The following is a 22,451-nucleotide window of genomic DNA, read 5'->3' as shown; positions in this document are numbered from 1 at the left end:
AACAGCAGAGCAGTGAGCAGATTCTGCAGTCACTTTTCTTGTGGTGATGAGCAGGGACAAATGGGAAGAAGAGATATACAGGGAATCCACATGAGGAATCCACACTCTGGAGCCTCACACTCTGTCTCTGGCTCCCTCCCACGCTGTGTGTCCTCTTCACCTTCCTCCCTCTCCTCTCTCTCTCTCTCTCTCACACACACACACACACACACACACACACACACACACACACTCAGCTTCACATTCACTGGAGATGTTGAATGAAGCCACAGAAAGACCAGGGCAATCAAGAGGGGCAGGGACCCCCTGGTAGGGTCTCCAGGTTAACAGGGCTTGCTTGCCCTATGCAGATATTGCACGGCCATTGCCAAGTCCACAATCTTCAGAACATTAAAGAGTTGTTGACAAGGGAGAGATACGTGATTTTATAAATGAGAAGAAAAGAGACCTAGAGGCCAGAGTGGCTGGCCTACAGTCATCCGGATCTCTAGTTCCGGATCAGGGTCAGACCCAGGCTCCTGACAGCCCTGTATCTCTTATACCACACCACCGGTGATTTCCTTTCTGATGACTTTGGACAGGGGATCAGCCTCAGTTTGGCTACAACTTTCCTTGACTTGCTAGACAAAAACCCCTTCCCCATACCTGTGCGGGGGTTAAGATGGAGCTACCCACCCATGAACTCAGGTTCACTTACTAGAAAATTCCTCCCGCTGTTCTGGTCTGAAGACTTTGTCCAGTGCCCGGATCTCCTGCAGCTCATTCTCCTCCACCAACAAGCGAACGATCCTCTGACCCAGAAACCCTCCTGCACCTGTCACAAGGCAGCTCCACCCAGCCATGGTCAAATCTGGTTGCCAAGAAGCACTCTCCAGGAACAGAAAAATGGGGGCCAGATTAGATTACAGGGTGACCCTGGGATGGTCAGAAAGAGAGGTCAAGTCGTTATAGGTTTACAAAAACCATTTTGTTCCCTCCACTCTGTTTTTGCAAAACTCCCATGCCCAGGAATAGTTGAAAGAAAATGAGAAAGCTCTAACCTGTTAGACTGTTGGAAGCCAATTGCAAGAGCCTGGGTTCTGGTCTCCTTATCTCCCAAAGGCAGGACTGGAGTTTTATGCACTCTTGTTCCTGGCTCAGCCTTTTCACCTTGAACTCTTACCACATACTCATTGCTCATGTCTTCTCCATGTTCCCTCCTCCCCCAAAAGTAGTGACCTTTAACATATCTCTCATTCCTCCCAGGCACAGGAAGCATATTTCAGGGCCACAGTGTGATAAAGGCTTGGTTCTCCCCGCAACAAGACATCCGGCAGTCGGTGCCAGGTGTCTGGGCTCCACAGTCTGTGGATTTAAATGAAAGGCGAAATCTGCCAGCACAATGGGAATTTTTGCCTTGTGAAGTAAATGCATCTGGGGAGAAAATCCACTGTGTAGTCCATTACCTCCTCTCTCAGAGTACCATTTGAAATGTTACTCTCTTGCACAGTATAGACCTTTGCAATGGTGGCAGCTCCAGTCACCCTTGAAGTTCTATGGGAAGGGACTTTCTTTCCAACCCCATATATCCAGAACCTCAATCCTGGCAACCTTTGGAGAGCTCTGGGGTGGGGAGGAAGATCTCCATTGAAGGGAAGCTCTCTAGTGATAACTGTTTAGTTCTGTGAATTGGATAATGAGAATAGGTGTCTGTAGTTGTGGCCACAGTGGATCTTATGGACGTTTGCACACATCTCACATTTTGGTTGCAAAACCACTCTCCGCAGAGTCTCAGAGGATGCTGTGAATGCTTTTGGAGCCTGTGCCCCAGAGGTGTCCAAATACCACCACCATAAGCTCTTTTTTTCTACTTTAAAAAATTGAGATGTGATTTACATGCATTAAAATGTCCAGATCTTAAGTGTTAGTTCAATGAACCTTGACAATTACATACACCATTGTAACCACCACCCAAGACAACATATGGAACATTTCCTTCACCTCAAAAAGTTCTTTCCTGCCCCTTTCCGGTCAGTTCCCACCTCCCCCCACCAATCTACCCCAGAAGCGATGACTTTCTGATTTTTAGTCCCAATAGATGCTCTTCTATTTTTTTCTCCTAACGTCTTTGTGGTTCCAGATATACATTTACATATAGAACCCATGTGAAACTAAATTTTCTGTGTGGATTACAGAAAAATTTACTGTTGTATTTCTCTATTGTTTGTCCCTTTTCTCTTCCATCAACTTCTTTTAATAATCTGTTTCCTTTTATCTGCTTTGGCTTCAATTTACTCTTGCTTTTCAAGGTTCTTAGGGTTAAAGCTTATTGATTTTACTCCTTTTCTTTTGACACTTAAAGCTATAAATGTTTCTCTAAACACTGGGTTAGCCACATCCAACAATTTTGATGTATTGGATTTTTATCATCATTCAGGTAAAAATATTTTCTAATTTACCTGTGATTTCCTCTTTAACACATGAGTTATTCCAAAGTATGTTGTTTAATTTCAAAAATTGGGGATTTTCTAAATATCTTGTTTTTAATTGACTTCTAATTTAATACTGTTGTGGTCAGAGCATACACTCTATGTGATTTTGACTCTTAGATATTTATGGAGACTTGTTTTGAAGTCTAGCGTATGATCCTGGTGAAAACACCACATGCGCTTGAAAAGAATGTTTTCTTAAATTGTTGGGAAAAATGCCCCACAAAGATTGGGTTTGACACCCTCCTCTGGGTCTCTCTTTCTCCTTGTGTTGTGGCCATTCTCCTCTTCCCACTTGAGACCTGACTCCTCGTGCTGCAAACACACTTGTCTAGGGAAGTTGGGCTGTAGTCCCTGAGTTGTAGTAGCTTGTTCTCTGAAGACCTGTGGAGCCCTTCCTGAGGCTACCAATGTGCATCATACAGCTTTGCCTGCTAGAGTAATGCTATAAGTGAACCATACACATCCCCTGTCCTGTTCAGGACTGGGGTACTCATTCCTCTAGCTGTTGGAAGTGTTGGAGGCTGGCAGAATTTAGCCAGTGTCTCTTTGGGAATCGCTTTCAGCCAAAAAGCCAGCACAACAAGAGTTTAGAGGCTCTGAGTGGAATAAATTCTATAAATTCCATAGAAAATGAGAAATAAATGAAGGGCAAGGCAGATGGGGCCACAATATCACATATCTTTTATTTCCAAACAGCTTTATTGGTATATAATTTACATGCCATAAAATCCACTTACTTTAAGTATGTAATCTACTATTTTAAATAAAATTATGGGCTCGTGTAACCATCACCACAATCCTGTTTTGAAACATTTCTGTCACCCCCAGAAGATCTCTTGTGCCCATTAGCGGCCACTCCTCATCTCTAGGCAACTTCAAGTTGACTTTCTGACTCTGTGAATTTGCCTTTTCAGGACATCATATGAATGGAGTCATACAATATTTTGTCTTTTGCCTCTGGTTTGTTTTACTTAGCATAATACACTTTTTTTTCCTCTAAGCAAATATTCTTTTTTTATTATTATGTTATGTTAATCACCATACATTGCATCATTAGTTTTTGATGTAGTGTTCCATGATTCATTGTTTGCGTATAACACCCAGTGCTCCATGCGGTAAGCATAATATACTTTTGAGGTTCATCTCTGTTGTAGCATGTGTCCATATTTCATTCCTTTTAGGTGCTGAATACTATTCCATTGTATGGATATACCATATTTGGTTTATTGGTTCACCAGTTGGTTGGTAATTGGAATTTTCCCACTTTTTGGACTATTACAGAGAAAGCTGTTATGAATATCCACATAAAGTGTTTGTATAGACCTATGTTTTCATTTCTCTTGAGTAGATAGGTAGGAGTGAAATCACTGAGGCATACGGTAAATTTATCTTTAACTTAAGAAGGCGCCAAACTTCTTTCAAAATGGCTACACTTCCCACCATTATTGAGTGAACGTTTCAATTTTTTTCCACATTGTTTCTTCACTTCTTCAACTGTTATTGTGCACCTTTTTTTTTTTTTAATTATAGCTGTCCTAGTGGGTAAGAAGTGGTGTCTCATCATGCTTTTGATTTGCATTTCCCTAATGCAAATGATGCTGAGTATGTGTTTATTGGATATTCCTATACCTTTTAGGTGAAATATCTGTTCAAATCTTTTGCCCATTTTCAGTTGGGTTATTTACGTTCCTATTGGTGGGTTGTAGGAGTACTTCATATTCTGGATACAAGTTCTTTAATAGATATATTAACCTAAAAAATAAAACTATCAGTTATTTTACCAGCAAAAAACGGGTTTATTCAGGAATAGCAGAGAACTGCAATCCTAGACAAGCAAGCTAGGACAGAACCATAGGCAAGTGGATAGAACAAAGAATAAGAACACTTTTTTTTTTTTTTGAAGAAAAGGGGAAGCTGGGACACTGTTATAAACAGAAAGTCCATTGGAGCAAACTTCCATTTTGAAGCATAGTAACTTTTCATTGATTGAGCTGTGACAGTCTCATTGGCTGGGCTCCTGCTGGGGGAGGAGGAAAGCCTTTTGGAGTAGTAAAGTGGTATCTACCTACAAGGTGCATCTCCTGTTGGGTATGCAATTGACAATGAGTGGTTGGGCATAAGCTCTCCCCCTGTTGGCCTACTGACTCCATCCTAAATGAAATTTCTTTTTATTAATTTCCACAGATAAATGATTTGAAAACATTTTGTCCAGTCTGTGGCTTATCTTTTCGTTTTCTTAGTGGTGTCTTTTGAAGCATAAACATTTTTAATCTTGTTGAAATCCCATTTAAAAATTCTTTTCTTTGGGGGGAGCTGGGTGGCTCAGTTGGCTGAACGTGGACTCTTGGTTTCAGCTGAAGTCATGATCTCATGGGTCGTGAGACTGAGCCCTGCACTGGGCTCCACACCCAGCAGGGGGTCTGCTTGAAGATGTTCTCCCTCTGCCCTTCCCTCTGCTCGCAGGTGCACTCTTTCCTTAAAATCAATCAATAAATCTTAATTTGTTTTTCTTTTATCACTCATGTTTTTGTCCAACCCAAGGTCATAAAAATTTTCACCTATGTCTTCTTCCAAGGGTTGTATAGTTTCAGCCTTTACATTTAGGTCTATGATCCATTTTGAGGGAATTTTTGCCTGTGGTGTGAGTTAATAATTTACATTCATATGGCCACTTGATTTTGACAAAGATGCCAAGTAAATTCAACAGAGGAAAAGGATTTTTTTTAAAGCAAATGGTGCTGGGACAGCTGGAGAGTCTATGCGCTCAGGGAAGATCAGGACGTGTCATGTAAGGTGTGGCCCATCTGCATCACTACCAGTTGACATGAGAGTTTGAGAATTCCCCAATATGCCATAACATGGGTTAACCAATATGTTGTGTTAGGAAAACTCACAAAGACCAAGAATTGGCAAAGAAATAGAAGGCATGATTTTCCCATCCTTCCATTCTACACTGATGCATAAGTGGTGCACAGTGTGGGTCTGCATTCCAGTGTAGGGACACTAGCCTCCTTTATTCTATGTTTGTATCAGATAAACACAGAGAGCAGCTTTGTCAACAGAGCAACGCACATGATGTTGGTGCCAGACGGTCTGGGTTTGGGAAGAAAGCCACTGGTTCCCCAGAGAGCAATTCAGGATATAGTCCTTCATGCCAGGAAGAGTGGATCCCTCTTCTTGGTACCTTGCTAAACTCCTGGATCACTTTAGGACAATTATGCCCCTTATGCCATCTAGAGAGGTAAGTTTTGGGAAATGGAAACATACAATAAGTTTAAAGTCACAGGATTAGATGAACTGTACGGTGAGAATATTCATGGATAAAAGGAAAAGCCTCAGGACTAAATCCTGGGACAGAGATGATAATGTTTAGAGGTTGAACAGAGGAAGAGATGCCAGTTAAGGAGCCTGAGCAGGAGCAGTGTGAGGCAGGAGGAAAACTGGAAGAGTGTGCCTCTATGAAAGTCAAGTGAAGAAAGTATTTCCAGAAGGAAAGTGTGGTCAACCGTGTTGAATGGTGCTGGGCATCAAATGCCATGACAAAAAGAACTTACCTTTGGTTCTGGCAACATGGAGTTCATAGTTAACTTGGTAAGAGCAATTTTCATGAAAAGGTATGTTGAAAATCCTACTGGAATGTGTTGGATTGAAAGTGCAATTGGAGTGCATTGAGTCCAAAAGAAGTTAAGAGAGTGACTACAAAAAAAAAAAAAAACCCAACAAACAAACAAAACCCTCACCTTTTCAAGGAGTTGCACCATGAAGATCTCCCTAGAGACATGTTAAAGCCAGTGGGGTCAAGAGTTTGTTGCTGTGGTTGTCACACTGTTTTTGAAATGGGATGCTCCCTTCATTGCTGAATACTTAATACCTAGCACAGTGCATGGAGCACAGTAGATGTTCAAAAATTGTTGAACGTTTGACTGGATGAAGTGTCTATGTCTTATATATCTTTATATTCCCATAAGAAATACACATCATTTGACACATTATAGGCACTTAATGAATGAATGAATGAATGGATACATGGACAATCAAGGTCTTCCAAAATGTCTTAATGCTTTTGAAAACCTTATGGACTAACACGTAAAAGGAAATAGAAGAGAGCAGTGACCACAGAACTAAGTGTATTAGAAAGCTTCCCATATTAATGGGACTCCCCATATCTGCCTGTCTGTCTCTCCAGTCTTGGAGGCAGCAATTTGCCCTGTAGTCTCCCCTCTTTTATAGATCCAAGAAGAGTTATTAATCTTTCAGTTTGTTCACCTTTTTCACCCATTGTTAGGATGGAGTGGTGACTTCCAAGCTCCTTATGTGTGGAAACTTCATGTAATATCTCATTTCATTTTCAATACAAACTATATTTTTAGAACATTTTTAAGTTCACAGCAAAATCAGGCAGAAAGTACAAAGAATTCCCGTGTATACATGCACAGCCTGACCCATTATCAACATCCTACACCAGAGTGGTATATTTGTTAAAATCAATGAAGTGGCATATTGTGTTATCATTGAAAGTCCATAGTTTACATTAGAGTTCACTCTTGGTGTTGTCCATTCTAGAGCTAATAACAAATGCAAAATGGCATGCTTCTACTATTACAATATCATATAGAAGAGTTTCACTGCCCCAAAAGTTCTTTCTGATCCACCTAGTTATCCCCTCCTCTCCCCTAATTCTTGGCAACCACTGATCTTTTAACTACTGTGTTTATAGTTTTGCCTTTCCCAGAATGTCATGTTGTTGGAATAATATAGTATGCACCTTTTTGGATTGGCTTCTTTCACTTAGTAATATGTATTTAAGGTCTCTCCATGTCTTTTCATGGCTTGTTAGCTCATTTTTTTTTTTTTTTAGCTCTGAACAGTATTCCATTGAGTGGATGTACCCCATTTTATCCATGTTCCTACTAAAGGTTGGTTGCTCCCAAATTTTGTTGATTATGAATAAAGCTCCTACAAACTTGCATGTACAGGTTTTTGTGTGGACAGAAGTTTTCTACTTATTTGGGTAAATACCAAGGAGCACAATTGCTGGATCTGATGGTATGAGTATGTTTGGTTTTATAAGAAACTGCCAAACTGTCTTCCAAAGTGGTTTTACCATTTCGTATTCCTACCACTAATGCTGAGCATTCCTGTTGCTCTACATCCTCATCAACATTTGGTCTTGTCAGTGTTTTGGATTTTTTGCCAACTTAATTAGTATGAAGTAGTATCTCTGTTATTTCAATTTGTAGCTCCCTAATGACATACGATGTGGAGCATCATTTCATATGCTTATTTGCTATTTCTATGTCTTCTTTGGTGAAGAGTCTGTTCAGGCCTTTTGCTCATTTTAAAATTAGGTTATTCGCTTTCTTATTGTTGAGTTCTAAGAGTTCTGGTAAATTTTGGATAACATTCCTTATCAGATACATATTTTGTAAATTTTTCTCCCAGTCTGTGACTTGTCTTCTTATTCTCTTAACAATTTCTTTCTCAGAGAAGTTCTTAATTTTAGTGAAGCCCACATTATCAATGATTTCTTTCATGGATTGTGCCTTTGGTGTTGTATCTAAAAAGTCATTGCCATACCCAAGGTCAGCTAGATTTCCTCCTCTATGTTATGTTCTAAGAGTTTTTGGTTTTGCATTTAGGTCTGTGATCCATTTTGAGTTAATATCTTTGTGAAGGTATAAAGTCAGTGTCTAGATTCTTTTTTTTTTTTTTTTGCATGTGGGTGTTCAGTTGTTCTAGCACTATTTGTTTAAAAGATCATCTTTTCTCCACTGTGTTGCCTTTACTCCTTTGTCAAAGATCAGGTGACTATATTTACATGGGTTTATTTCTGGGCTCTCTATTCTGTTCCATGATAATCTGTTTATCTATTCTTTCACCCATACACACTGTCTTCATTATTGGAGATTTATAGTAAGGCTTGAACTTGGGTAGTGACAATCCTACAACTTTTTCTTCTCCTTTAATATTATGTTGGCTATTCTGGGTCTTTTGACTAGCCATATAAACTTTAGAATCAGTTTGTGAATATCCACAAAATAACTTGCTGGGATTTTTATTGAGATTATATTTGAATCCATAGATCAAGTTGGAAAGACCTGATGTCTTGACATATTGGGTCTTTCTATCCATAACATGGAACATCTCTCCATTTATTTAGTTCCTCTTTGATGTCTTTACTCAGAGTTTTGTAATTTTCCTCATATAGATTTTGTACAGATTTTTTTGTTAGATTTATACCTAAGTATTTACTTTTCTTGGTTGCTAATGTAAATGGAATTGTGTTTTTATTTCCAAATTCCACTTGTTCATTACTGGTATATAAGAAGGTGGGTGACTTTTGTTGTTAACCTTAGCCTTGTTGTAATTGCTTATTAGCTCTAAGAAGATTTTGTGTGTGTGTGTGTGTATTCTTTTGGATTTTCTACTTAGGTAATCATGTCATTTGCAAACAAACAGAGTTTTATTTACTCCTTCCTAATCTGTACACCTTTTATTTCCTTTTCTTGTCTTATTAGTTAGGACTTTCAGTATGATGCTGAAAAGGGATGATGAAAGGGGACATCCTTTCCTTGTTCCTGATCTTAGTGAGACAACTTTGAATTTCTCACCATTAAGTATGGATGATAGCTGTAGGTTCTTTGTAGATGTTCTTTATCAGGTTGAGGAAGTTCCCCTCTAGTCCTAGTTTGCTGAGGGTTTTTCTTATGGATGGGTATTTGACTTTATCAGATGCTTTTTATGCATCTATTGACATAATCATGTGATTTTTCTTCTTTAGCCTGTAAATGTGATAGATTACATTAAATCATTTTTGAATATTGAACCAGTCTTGCATACCTGGGATAAATCCCACTTGGTTGTGTTGTATAATTATTTTTATGTATTGTTGAATTTGATTTGCTAATATTTTGTTGAGTATTTTGCATCTGTGTTTTGAGAGATATTGGTTTGTTGTTTCCTTTTCTTGTAATGTCTTTGTCTGGTTCTGGTATTAGGGTAATACTGGTTTCAGAATGAGTTAGGACATATTCCTTTTGCAACTATCTTCTAGAAGAGATTGTAGAAAATTAGTGTAATTTCTTCCTTAAATGTTTTGTAGAATTCACCAGTGAACCCATCTGGACCTGCTGCTTTCTGTTTTGGAAGGTTATTAATTATTGATTCAATTTCTTCAATAGATATAAGCCTATTCAGATTGTCTCTTTCTTCTTGTGTGAGTTTTGACAGATTGTCTTTTTATTGAAGTGTAGTTGATATACAATGTTATATTAGTTTTAGGTGTATAACATAGTGATTCAATAATTCTATACATTATGTAATGATCACCACAAGAAGTGCAGTTACCATCTGTTACTATACAAAATTATTATAATATTATTGACTATATTCCCTATGCTGTACTTTTCATCCTGTGACTTATTTTATAGCTGGAAGTTTGTGCCACTTACTCTCCTTCACCTATTAAACCCATCCCCCCACTCCTTCCCTTCTGGCAACCACCAGTTTGTTCTCTGTATTTATGAGTGTTTCTGTTTTTGTTTGTTTTGTTTTTTAGATTCCGCATATAAGTGAAATCATACGGTATTTGTCTTTCTCTGTCTGACTTATTTCACTTAGCATAATAATCTCTAGGATTCCATGTTGTGAATGGCAAGATTTCTTTCTTTTTTGTCACCGAGTAATATTCCATTGGGTATATATACCTCATCTTTCTTATGCATTCATCTATCAATAGACACTTACGTTGCTTCCATATCTTGACTGTTGTAGATAATACTGCAGTAAACATAGAGATGCACATATCGTCTCAATGCTTTTATTTTCTTGGATTATTGGATATTGGATAATATACTTCTATTTTTAATTTTTTGAGGAAACTCCATATTGTTTTCCATAGTGGCTGCACCAATTTACATTCCCACCAACAGTGTACAAGTGTTCCCTTTTCTCCACATCCTTGTCAACACTTATTATTTCTTGTCTTTTTGACACTACCATTCTTACTGGTGTGAGGTAATATCTCACTGTGGTTTTAATTTGCATTTCCCTGATGACTAGAGATGTTGAGCATTTTTCATTTGTCTGTTGACCATCTGTATGTCTTCTTTGGAAAAATGTCTATTCATATCCCCTGTCCATTTTTTAAATCAGATTATTTGCTTTTTTGGTATTGGGTTGTGTGAGTTCTTTATACATTTTTGAATATTAAGCTGTTATTGGATACATCATTGGCAGATACCTTCCCCCATTCTGTAGGTTACCTTTTTGTTTTGGTGATGGTTTCCTTCACTGTGCAAGAGATTTTTAGCTTGATGTAGTCCCATTTGGTTATATTTGCTTTTGTTTCCCTTGCCTGGGGAGAAATATCCAGAAAAATATTGCTAAGGCTGATGTCCATGAGTTTACTACCTATGTTTTCTCTTAGGAGTTTTATGGGTTCAGGTCTTATATTTAAGTCTTTAATCTGTTTTGAGTTTATTTTTGTGTATGGTGTGAGAAAGTGGTCCAATTTCGTTCTTTTGCATGTAGCTGTATAGTTTTCTCAGAAATATTTATCGAATAGACTCTCTTTCCCATTGTGTATTCTTGACTTCTTTGTCATTGATTAATTGACCATAGAAGTGTGGGTTTATATCTGGGCTCTCACTTGTCTTCCATTGGTCTATGTGTCTGTTTTTGTGCCATAATGTTTTGATTACTTTAGCTTTGTAGTATAGTTGGAAAACTGGGATTATTATACCTCTAGCCTTGTTTATCTTTCTCAAGATTGCTTTGGCTATTCAGGGTCTTTTATGGTTCCATACAAATTTTAGGCCTTTTTTTCCTTTAGTTCTGTGAAAAATATTGGTATTTTGATAGGGATTGCATTGAATCTATAGATTACTTTGGGTAGTATGGACTTTTAAACAATATTAATTCTATTAATAATTGTTATTAATAATAAAAATTAATGGCATGGTATATCTTGCCATTTGCTTGTGTTGTCTTCGATTTCTTTCATTATTGTCTTACAGTTTTCAGAGTACAAGTCTTTCATTGCCTTGGTTAAATTTATTCCTAGGTATTTTATTCTTTTTGATGCAATTGTAAGTAAGATTGTTTTCTTAATTTCCCTTTCTGCTATTTTGTTGTTAGTGTATCGAAATGCAAAAAATTTCTGTATATTGATTTTGTATCCTGATACTTTACTGAATTCATTTATTAGTCATAATGGTTTTTTTGGTAGAGTCTTTAAAGTTTTTTATATATACTATCATGTCATCTGCAAGTAGTGACAGTTTCACTTCTTCCTCACCACTTTGTTTGGCTTTTGTTCTTTTTTTTTTTTGTCTGATTTCTGTGGCTGGGACTCCTAGTACTATGTGGAATAAAAGTGGTGAGAGTGGACATCCTTGTCTTTTTCCTTATCTTAGAGGAAAAACTGAAAGCTTTTATTTATTTATTTTTAAAGATTTTATTTATTTATTTGAGAGAGAGAGAATGAGAGATAGAGAGCACGAGAAGGAAGAGGGTCAGAGGGAGAAGCAGACTTCCTGCTGAGCAGGGAGCCCGATGTGGGACTCGATCCCGGGACTCCAGGATCATGACCTGAGCCGAAGGCAGTCGCTTAACCAACTGAGCCACCCAGGCGCCCAAAACTGAAAGCTTTTAAACATTGAGTATGATGTTAGCTATGGGTGTCTCTATATGGCCTTTATTATGTTGAGGTATGTTCCATCTATACCCACTTTGTTGCTTTTATCATAAATGGATGTTGAATGGTTTCAAATGCTTTTTCTGCACCTATTGAGATAATCATATGATTTTATCTTTTATTTTACGATTTTACTAATGTGATGTGTCACCTTGATTGATTTGTGTATATTGAACCATATTTCCACTCTTGTAATAAATCCCCCTTGATCATGGTGGATGATTCTTTTCATGTATTTTTGAATTCGGTTTGCTAACATTTTGTTGAAGATTTTTTGCATCTATGCTCATCAGGGATATTGGTCTGTAATCATTTTTTGTAGTGTCTTTGTCTGGTTTTGATATCAAGGTAATGCTGACCTCATAGAATGAATTTGGAAGCATTCCTTCCTCTTCTCTTTTTTGAAATAGTTTGAGAAGGATAGGTATTAACTCTTCTTTAAATGTTTGGTAGAATTTACCTGTGAAACCATCTGATCCTGGACTTCCGTTTTTTGGGAGTTTTTTTGATTACTGAGTCAATTTTGTTGTTAGTAATCAGTTTGTTCAGATTTTCTATTTTTTCTTGATTCAGTTTTAGAAGAGTGTATGTTTCTAGGAATTTATGCATTTTTTCTAAGTAGTCCAATTTGTTGGCATATAATTTTCATACTATTTTCTTATAATCCTTTGTAGTACTCTGGTGTTTGTTGTAACTTCTCCTCTTTCATTACTGATTTTATTTATTTGGGTCCTTTCTTTGTTCTTGATGAGTCAAAGTAAAGTTTTATCAACTTTGTTTATATTTTCAAAAAAACAGCTCCTAGTTTCATTGATCTTTACTATTTTTTTTTTTTTTTTAGTTTCTATTCTTTTTGGGGGGGGCAGAGGGAGAGAGAGAGAGAGAATCTTAAGCAGGCTTCATGCCCAGTGTGGAGCCCAACATGGGGCTTGATCTCACAACCCCGAGACCATGACCTGAGCTGAAATCAAGAGTCAGATACTTAACCAACTGAGCCACCCAGGCACCCCTAGTTTCTATTCTATTTATTTCTGCTCTTGTATGTATTATTTCCTTCTTTCTACTAATTTTGGGCTTTGTTTGCTCTTCTTTTTCTATCTCCTTTAGGTGTAGGTTAGATTGTTTGAGATTTTTCTTGTTTCATGAGTTAGGCCTGTATAACTGTAAACTTCCTTCTTAGAACTGTTTGTGCTGTGCCCCAAAGATTTTGGAATGTTGTATTTCCATTTTCATTTGTCTCAAGGTATTTTTAAATTTTCTCTTTGATTTCTTCATTGACCCATTGGTTTGTTTAGTAACATGTTTGGCCTCTGTGTTTACATTTCTATTAGTTCTTTCTTACAATCAATATCTAGTTTTATTCCATTGTGATTAGAAAAGATGCTTGACATGATTTCAGTCTTTTAAAATTTACTGAGACTTGTTTTGTGGCTTGACATGTGATCTATCTATCCTGGACAATGTTCCACATGCATTTGAAAAGAATGTGTATTCTGCTATTTTTTGATGGAATTTTCTGTATATATATCTGTTAAGTCCATCTGGTCTAATGCATTGTTCAAAGCCACTACTATTTGCTTATTGACTTTCTGATTAGACAACTGTTTCCTTATTGATTTTCTGTCTGAATTATCTATCCATTGATGTTAAGTGGGGTGTTAGAGTCCCCTACCATTATTATATTATTGTCAATTTATCCCTTTATATCTGTTAATATTTGCATTATACATTTAGGTCCTCCTATGTTGGATGAATAGATATTTATAATTGTTTTTTTAATATCCTCTTGGTAAATTGATCCTTTTGTTGTTAGATATTGCCCCTTTTTTCCCCTCATTACAGTCTGGTTTAAACTTTATTTTATCTGAGTATTGCTAAACCCAAAAAGCTTTGTTTTGTTTTGCTTCCACTTGCATGGAATATCTTCTGCCATCCCTTCACTTTTAGTCAGTATGTGTCTTTAGGTCTGCAGTGAATCTCTGGTAGGCAGCATATAGATGGACCTTGTTTTTTTATTCATTTGGTCACCCTATGTCTTTTGATTGGGGCATTTACATTTAAAGTAATTATCCATAAGTATGTATTGCCTTTTTGTTCCTTGTTTTATTGTTGTTTTTGTGGTTCTCTTTCTTTTTCTATCTCTCTCTTCCCTTGTGGTTTAATGGCTTTCTTTAGTGTTATGCTGACATTCCTTACCCTTTTTTTGTGTGTATCTATTATAGGTTTTTAGTTTGTGGTTACCATGAAGTTCACATATAACGCCCTATGTATATAACAGTTTAAGTTGATATTTGCTTAAGTTCTCAAATGCATTCTAAAAACACATTTTTACTCTCCACTCCCTGTTTTATATATATGGTGTCACATTTTACATCTTTTTATTTTGTGAATCTCTTGACTAATTTTTATAGATATAATTGATTTTACTACTGTGTTTTAACCTTCATACTAGCTTTATAAACGATTGATCTATTACTATATGTTTGCTTTTATCAGTGAAATTTTTCCCCTCATAATTTTCTTTCTTCTAGTTACAGCCTTTTCTTTTCCACTTAAAGAAGTCCATTTAATATTTCTTATAAGGCCGCTTTAGTGGTGATGAGCTCTGTTAGCTATTGTTTGTTTTTGAAACTCTTTATCTCTCTTTTAATTCTGAGTGATAACCTTACCAGATAGGGTATTCTTGGTTGTAGGTTTTTTCCTTTCAGAACTTTGAGTATATAATGCCACTTTCTTCTGGCTTGCAAAGTTTCTATTAAAAAATCAGCTCATAGTCTTATGAGATTTCCCTTGTACATAACTGTTTGCTTTTCTCTTGCAGCTTTTAGGATTCTCTCTTTATTTCTAGGTTTGACATTTTAATTATTATGTATCTTGGTGTGGACCTCTTTGGGTTCATCTTGTTTCTGTGCTTCCTTGTCTTTCCTGGTCCATTTCCTTCTCCAGGTTAGGGAAGTTTTCAGCTATTATTTCTTTAAATAAGTTTTTTGCCCTTTTATCTCTCTCTTCTCCTCTGGAAACTGTATAATATGGGTGTTAGTATGCTTGATATTGTCACAGAAATTCCTTAACCTATCCTCATTTTTTAAATGTTGCCGTTCAACTTGGTTGCTTTCTTTTACCCTGTCTCCCCCTAATCAGTTATCCATTCTTCTGCATCTTCTAATCTGTTGTTGATTCCCTCTAGTGTGTTTTTCACTTCAATTGTATTCTTCAGCTCTGACTAGTTCTTTTTTATATTCTCTGTCTTTTTGTTGAAGTTCTCACAGATTTTATCCACTCTTCTCTCAAGTTCAGTGAGCATCTTTATGACCATTACTTTGAACTTTTTATCAGGCAGATTGCTTATCTCTATTCCATTTATCTTTTTTTGTGGTTTATTTCAGAATATATTATTTGGAGCATATCTGTTTTCTAATTTTGTCTGACTTTTTATGTTTGTAGGTTGGCTATGTCTCCTGATGTTGAAAGTAATGACCTTAGGTAGAAGGGGTCCTGTGGTGCCCTGTAGTGTAAAACTCCTGGTCACAAGAACCAGTTGTCCCCTGTGTGGGCTGCACATGCCCTCCTGTTATGGCTGAGCTGTGACTACCACAGATACACTGGTGGGTGGGATACTATATGATCCAGCAATTCCATTTCTGGGTATTTATCCAAAGAAAATGAAAACACTAAAATGAAAAGATATTTGTGTCCCACACTCATACAGCATTATTTACAGTAGCCAGTATATGGAAACAACCTTAATGTGCACTGATGGAAGAATGGATAAGGACATTGTGATAAACACACACACACACATATTATTCAGCCATAAAAAAGAAGGAAGTCTTGCCATTTGTAATACCATGGATGGAACTCAAAGGCATTATCTAAATGAAATAAGTCAGATAGAGACAGACGAATACTGTACAATCTCTCTTATATGTGGAATCTAAAAAACAAAAACAAAACAACCAAACTCATAGATACAGAGAACAGATTGGTGGTTGCCAGAGGTGGGGGTAGGAGAAATGGGTAAAGGGGTTAACAGGTTAAAAAAAGACTTAAGAAATCAAAACTATAAACAGAAGATCAATAGACAATAGCATGTCAAAAGAAGTAAAGGCTCTTAGGTGGGAGCTGTGTGGAGAATTTGTTTAAGCAAGTAAACCATGCAAGTGTGGCTGAAATGCCAGAACATGGAGAGAGTGGAGTTAGATGAAATTGCAGAGGTGAGCTGAAGCCAGGGCATGAATAGACTTTAGAGAAATTCATGTCAATGATTTTGGTTTTCTCCTAAGAGCAGAGTGAAACCCAAAAAGGAATTTAGTCACGCAGTGGCATGATGAGAATTGCATTTTTAAAAGATCACTCTGGGTACTGTATGGAGAACAGATTAGATTAGATTAGAAGACAGAGAAACCTATTAAGAAAGGATTTTGAAAGTCTAAAAGAAAAGATGGTAACTCTCATTAAAGTCATGGTATGGAGATGGAGGGAAGATAATGGGCTAATGAGAAATAAAAGGGAAAATCACATTACCCTCTTTCCAGATCATATCCCAGGCACAAATACCATGGTCCATCTGAGTACAGCCACTCTCTAGTGTATGATACCCCTGAAAGTCCATGATTATTAGCTATAATAGAACTTTCTGGTTCAAATTCATACCCCATGTTCCATCTTGTGCTCAGTTGATTTCATAAGAGGCAGGAGAAAAACAGTTTGTGATATGTTACAGTTTGTATACTTTGCTTCCTGGAGCTGGCAAATGACAGGTGGTGGGAGGAATATTGACAGCCAGTAGGCCACAAGTGTAAGGGGAAAGGCTCATTCGCTCCACATAAGCCCTTGTTTAAAAACCTACCAAACCTGGAAACTTAATTAGCCTAGCTAAGCAGCCCTTCCTCCCATGGGTCCAAAGAACTCTTACAAACAACAAATCAATCAATCAGTTAGAACTTTCTATAAACAGTTCCATGAAATACACAATGTCCTTAAAAGAATGCATTAACCCTTTGAAATGCAGTACCCATAGCTCAACACAATGCCCAGTGTATTAATCCTCTAAATAATGATAATAAGGAGGATGGCAGGGACTATCTCGTATTAGAGGGATACCAGATAGGCAAAGAGGAGAAAGAGTATGAGAACAAAATTTTTTGTGCATTATGCCTAATATTTGATATTATTTTATCAATTTAGACCCAACTGGTCTAAATTGGGTTGCAAACTGTAACCTGCAAGCTAAGTCCAGCCCACCATCTGCTTTTGTGAGTAAAGTTTTATTGGAACATAGCCACACCCATTTGTTTATGAGGTGTCTATGGCTGCTTTCATGCTACAGCAGCAGTTAAGTAGGTACAAGACTGTATGGCCCACAAAGCCTAAAATATTTACCACGTACAGTCTGTTGATGAGCTCTTCAAAGACATTCTCCAGATCTGTTAGTGTTTTTGAGCTTTAGCATTTCTTTTTTATTCTTTCTTAGAATTTTCATCTCTCTGCTTAAATAACCCATCTGTTCTTGCATGTTGTCTACTTTGTCCATTAGAGCTCTTAGTATATTAACCATAGTTGTTTTAAATTCCTGGTCTGATAGTTTCAACATCACTGCCATATCTGAGTCTGGTTCTGATGCTTGTTCTGTCTCTTCGAATGGTATCTTTTGCCTTTCAGTATGCCTTGAAATTTTTTTGTTTAAAGCCAGATATGATGTAATGGGTAAAAGAAACTCTGGTAAGTAGACTTGTAGTGATGTGGTGGTAAAGTGTATGTGTGTGTCTGTGTGTGGGGGTGTTCTGTAGTTGTATGATTAGGCCTCAGTCTTTGGTGAGCCTGTGCCCCTTGACTGTGACATTTACCAATGTTGCTGGGACAGGGTGACTACAGGGGGCTGGAGTTGGGTATTTTGCACCTCCCAGGTCAGTTAGGCTCTGATAAAACCCTAGCAGGTTAGTGTCTGGTAAAAATGGCTTCTCTTGACCTTAGCCTTGTTGAGAACAGAATGTTCTCATATATTTCAAAATGGTTACTTTTCCCTCCTCCTGCTGGAAGCTCTAGGGAATTTTTCTCTACTACTCACCATGAGATCCTGGTAGAGTTCCTAGAGGTAGAACAAAAGTATGGGGGCAGGGACCTCCTATTAATGGGCCCCCATTTTAACTTTCAGACTTGCCCACATAGAGCCTCCAGCATCTCACCAATTACAGTGTAGGTGTTCTGAACCTGTAACAACCTGCTCGTTTTCATGGAGGTTTCTGCTCAGGTAAGTTGTGCTTGTGTGTATTTGCCTGTCTCTCCAATTTTGGGGACAGTGGTTTTTCCCTCTGACTTCACTCTTCTGAGGTATCTAGAGGAATTGTTGATTTTTCAGTTTGTTAAGCTTTTTACTTTGCTGGGATGGACTGGTGAATTCCAAGCTCCTACAGCCTGGATTGGGAAGCAGAAGTCCCCTAAATCATTTATTTTCACAGTAAGAATCCAAGAAGATTAGTATTATTATTTAATAGCTAAAGACAAAGATGTTTTTAGTCTTGCCAAACATCTTGAGGACAGTGGAGCCAGAGTCTGAGTCCAAGCAGCCTGACTCTGGGACAACTCTAAAGCTGATTCTCTTTAGCAGAACACAATGCTTATCTCTTAGATACCCAGTATTCTGTTCAATTGTTGAAAACGTTCCAGTGGAGAAGGTTTCTTTGCCTTCTTTACCCATCCATTCTAGTGTAGGACATTTTTGGGGGTCAAGAAGTCCCTTCTGAGATTTAATATGCATCTCTTCAGGTGACAGTAGAAATTCCTCTCTCCACACTTCTGAGGCAATGAGAACAGCCCTTTGGCACTATCTTTATAATATCTTTGCACATTTCCCTTGGAACCTTGGAGCTAGCTCTCTGAGTCAGAAGGAAAAGCCACTTAAAAAATAGCACACACATGTGTGCACAGCTATCACCAAGATAGATATGTACAGGGAAAACTTGTACTAAATTCTCTTGTAAAGTAAGCTAACTCCATTATCTATAGACCAGATTGCCTTAATGCCACATGCTATTGTGATTTGTCTCACTCTTACCCCAAACCAATCTGGAATGACAGTTAAGTCCCCAACTGGTGATTTCAGGGTTGAAGAGATGACCTGGCCATCAGCACCAAGCCCCACCATATATGATGCCGAGTCCTAATGGATGACAGGAGTGTGAGGGCTGAGGAATAGGCCAGAGAAGAGCAAAATCTGTCTGGGTGAGGTTGCATACTACGTGAAATGGCCAGATTGTGCAGTTCCCTCATGAATCTGCCCAGAGCCTGCCCACCATTAGAGTCCATGTTCTTGGGGACCCTTGAGTAACAGAATATTTCTCAGCCTTTAATCTTTTCAGTTGGTTTAGCTCTTTGATACTGTATTGAAAAAGCCTACATCTATCCAGTAGGATTATATAATATGATTGAAATAAAGATCTCTCTCATTTGCTGGTGAAGGACTGGTATGTTCTATTTTAACTTGTTTCCAGAGTCCCCAAATCTCTCATATCAAAACTCTCTTTTTGCTACTTCTCTTGGAGATACCTCTCTTGGAGGGGAACTACACAGAAAGACATCATTTGATGGGTCAGAAGATCCTGTAGCATTGTAAGCCATGAACACAAATATTTTAGGCTTTTGTTTGCTCCTCTGTTCTTTCATGTCTCTGGCCTTGGCTCTGTGAACTAAAGTAAAAAATTTCCCAAGACTGATTGTAGTAGTAAATGAGTTAGGCTACACCAGGATCACGCCTGCCTTATATCCCTTTTTGATCATGTGAAATTTCCATCTTTTTCAAGGCACACATGGCCACTCCAGTCAGTGTGTTGAGGGGTCATCTCCAGACCCATGGTCATGTAGGCCTCCTGTCCCATAGTACAATTGTGACTGCTGTATCAGCCAGGCAGTTGCCCTCGGACATGGCACTTCCTTAGTGTGTCCCTAAACGTGTAGCACAAGCACCCCATCCTTGCTCTTTGGCCTCAAACTGACCATAAGCACACCAGTGCAGGAACCAATTTGAACTTTTTTTAAAATAATATTTATTTATTTGACAGAGAGAGACACAGCGAGAGTGGGAACACAAGCAGGGGGAGTGGGAGAGGGAGAAGCAGGCTTCCTGCTGAGCAGGGAGCCTGATGCGGGGCTCGATCCCAGGACCCTGGGATCATGACCTGAGCCGAAGGCAGACGCTTAAAGACTGAGCCACCCAGGCGCCCCCCAATTTGAACTTTTAACTGAATAAAAAGTTTGGGTCTAACACAGGGATCCCGGTCAGTTACCTTTTTCCTTTTATCAACCCATTAATGTCATCTAAATCCGGTCCTGAGCCTCTTTTCAAAGACCACGATTCTGTAAAGTATCTACTGCTCTTCTAAGTGTTCTAACTACACTTTATTTACTTTCCTTCTTTCATCTGGTTGGTCTGTCTTGTCCTGTTTGATAGACAGCTCTAGAGGATGATTTTTGTTGAGGAATATTTTATATGGATAGCTCTTCTGTACAAATTCCCATAGTTATTTCACAGAGATATAGAGGATGTGTATGACTTCAAAGCCCATATTTTTAACTATTATTTCCCTGTTATCTACAGATAGGAGTATTATTTTGTTGGGAGAATATTTTTTTAAAAATTTTTTATTGTTATGTTAATCACCATACATTACATCATTAGTTTTTGATGTAGTGTTCCATGATTCATTGTTTGTGCATAACACCCAGTGCTCCACGCAGAATGTGCCCTCTTTAATACCCATCACCAGGCTAACCCATCCCCCCACCCTCCTCCCCTCTAGAACCCTCAGTTTGTTTTTCAGAGTCCATCGTCTCTCATGATTCGTCTCCCCCTCTGACTTACTCCCCTTTATTCTTCCCCTCCTGCTATCTTCTTCTTTTTCTTTTTTCTTAACATATGTTGCATTATTTGTTTCAGAAATACAGATCTGTGATTCAACAGTCTTTTTTTTTAAATTTTTTATTGTTATGTTAATCACCATATATTACATCATTAGTTTTTGGTGCAGTGTTCCATGATTCATTGTTTGTGCACAACACCCAGTGCTCCATACAGAACGTGCCCTCTTTAATACTCATCACCAGGCTAACCCATCCCCCTACCCCCCTCCCCTCTAGAACCCTCAGTTTGTTTTTCAGAGTCCATCATCTCTCATGGTTCGTCTCCCCCTCTGACATACTCCCCTTTTCTTCCTCTACTGTTATCTTCTTCTTTTTCTTTTTTCTTAAAATATGTTGCGTTATTTGTTTCAGAAGTCCAGATCTGTGATTCAACAGTCTTGCACAATTCACAGCGCTCACCATAGCACATACCCTCCCCAATGTCTATCACCCAGCCACCCCATCCCTCCCACCCCCCACCACTCCAGCAACCCTCAGTTTGTTTCCTGAGATTAAGAATTCCTCCTATCAATGAGGTCATATGATACATGTCTTTCTCTGATTGACTTATTTCACTCAGCATAACACAGTCCAGTTCCATCCATGTCATTGCAAATGGCAAGATCTCATTCCTTTTGATGGCTGCATAATATTCCATTGTGTATATATACCACCTCTTCTTTATCCATTCATCTGTCGATGGGCATCTTGGCTCTTTCCACAGTTTGGCTATTGTGGACATTGCTGCTATAAACATCGGGGTGCACGTACCCCTTCGGATCCCTACATTTGTATCTTTGTGGTAAATACCCAGTAGCGCAATTGCTGGATCATAGGGTAGCTCTATTTTCAACTTTTTGAGGAACCTCCATACTGTTTTCCAGAGTGGTTGCACCAGCTTGCATTTTGGTGGGAGAATATTTTGTACATATAACTCTTCTGTGCAGAGTGTAAATTCCCATAGTTGGTTCATAGAGATACATAGGATATGCAAAAAAAATTAATCCACTAGATATTTCAGTCATTGTTGATCCACTTTTTTTTTAAAAGATTTTATTTATTTATTTGACAGAGAGAGACACAGCAAAAGAGGGAACACAAACAGGGGGAGTGGGAGAGGGAGAAGCAGGCCTCCCGCGGGGCAGGGAGCCTAACGTGGGGCTCGATCTCAGGACGCTGGGATCATGACCTGAGCCTAAGGTAGATGCTTAATGACTGAGCCATCCAGGCACCCCTGATCAATTTTTTAACATTTTTTCTTTCAGAGGAGGATTTTAAGCAAGAACATATAACAAGCAGTGAGGCAAAGAAGAGCATGTCACATTTGAAGAAGAGGAGGTGTTTGGAGGGCCTGAAGCACAAGGGGTAGAATGATAGAACTTGCAGGG

The 22,451-nt window shown here is 38.2% G+C and overlaps 1 protein-coding gene and 1 long non-coding RNA gene across 3 annotated transcripts in view; one reads left to right on the top strand and one right to left on the bottom strand.

The window, feature by feature from the left end:
- The window catches only part of HSD3B2 (hydroxy-delta-5-steroid dehydrogenase, 3 beta- and steroid delta-isomerase 2), a 7,825-nt gene extending 6,630 nt beyond the window's left edge, over nt 1-1,195 (bottom strand). The window contains exons 1-2 of one of the 2 annotated variants that reach the window (XM_027570665.1): nt 1,041-1,195; nt 698-915 (exon numbers count right to left, since the gene is read on the bottom strand). In XM_027570665.1, coding sequence (XP_027426466.1) covers nt 698-842 — 145 coding nt within the window. In that variant the 5' untranslated portion in view covers nt 843-915; nt 1,041-1,195. The remainder of the gene's footprint in view (nt 1-697; nt 916-1,040) is intronic. The other variant, XM_027570677.1, reaches the window with a different exon arrangement.
- Nucleotides 1-22,451, top strand: part of LOC113909478 — a 25,509-nt gene extending 3,058 nt beyond the window's left edge. Inside the window, exons 2-3 of the long non-coding RNA XR_003515749.2 lie at nt 18,323-18,418; nt 22,329-22,451. This is a non-coding gene — a long non-coding RNA (uncharacterized LOC113909478). The remainder of the gene's footprint in view (nt 1-18,322; nt 18,419-22,328) is intronic.

This window comes from Zalophus californianus, chromosome 4, assembly GCF_009762305.2.
Source record: "Zalophus californianus isolate mZalCal1 chromosome 4, mZalCal1.pri.v2, whole genome shotgun sequence".
Lineage (NCBI taxonomy): Eukaryota > Metazoa > Chordata > Mammalia > Carnivora > Otariidae > Zalophus > Zalophus californianus.
This window is presented reverse-complemented; position numbering and strand designations above follow the sequence as displayed.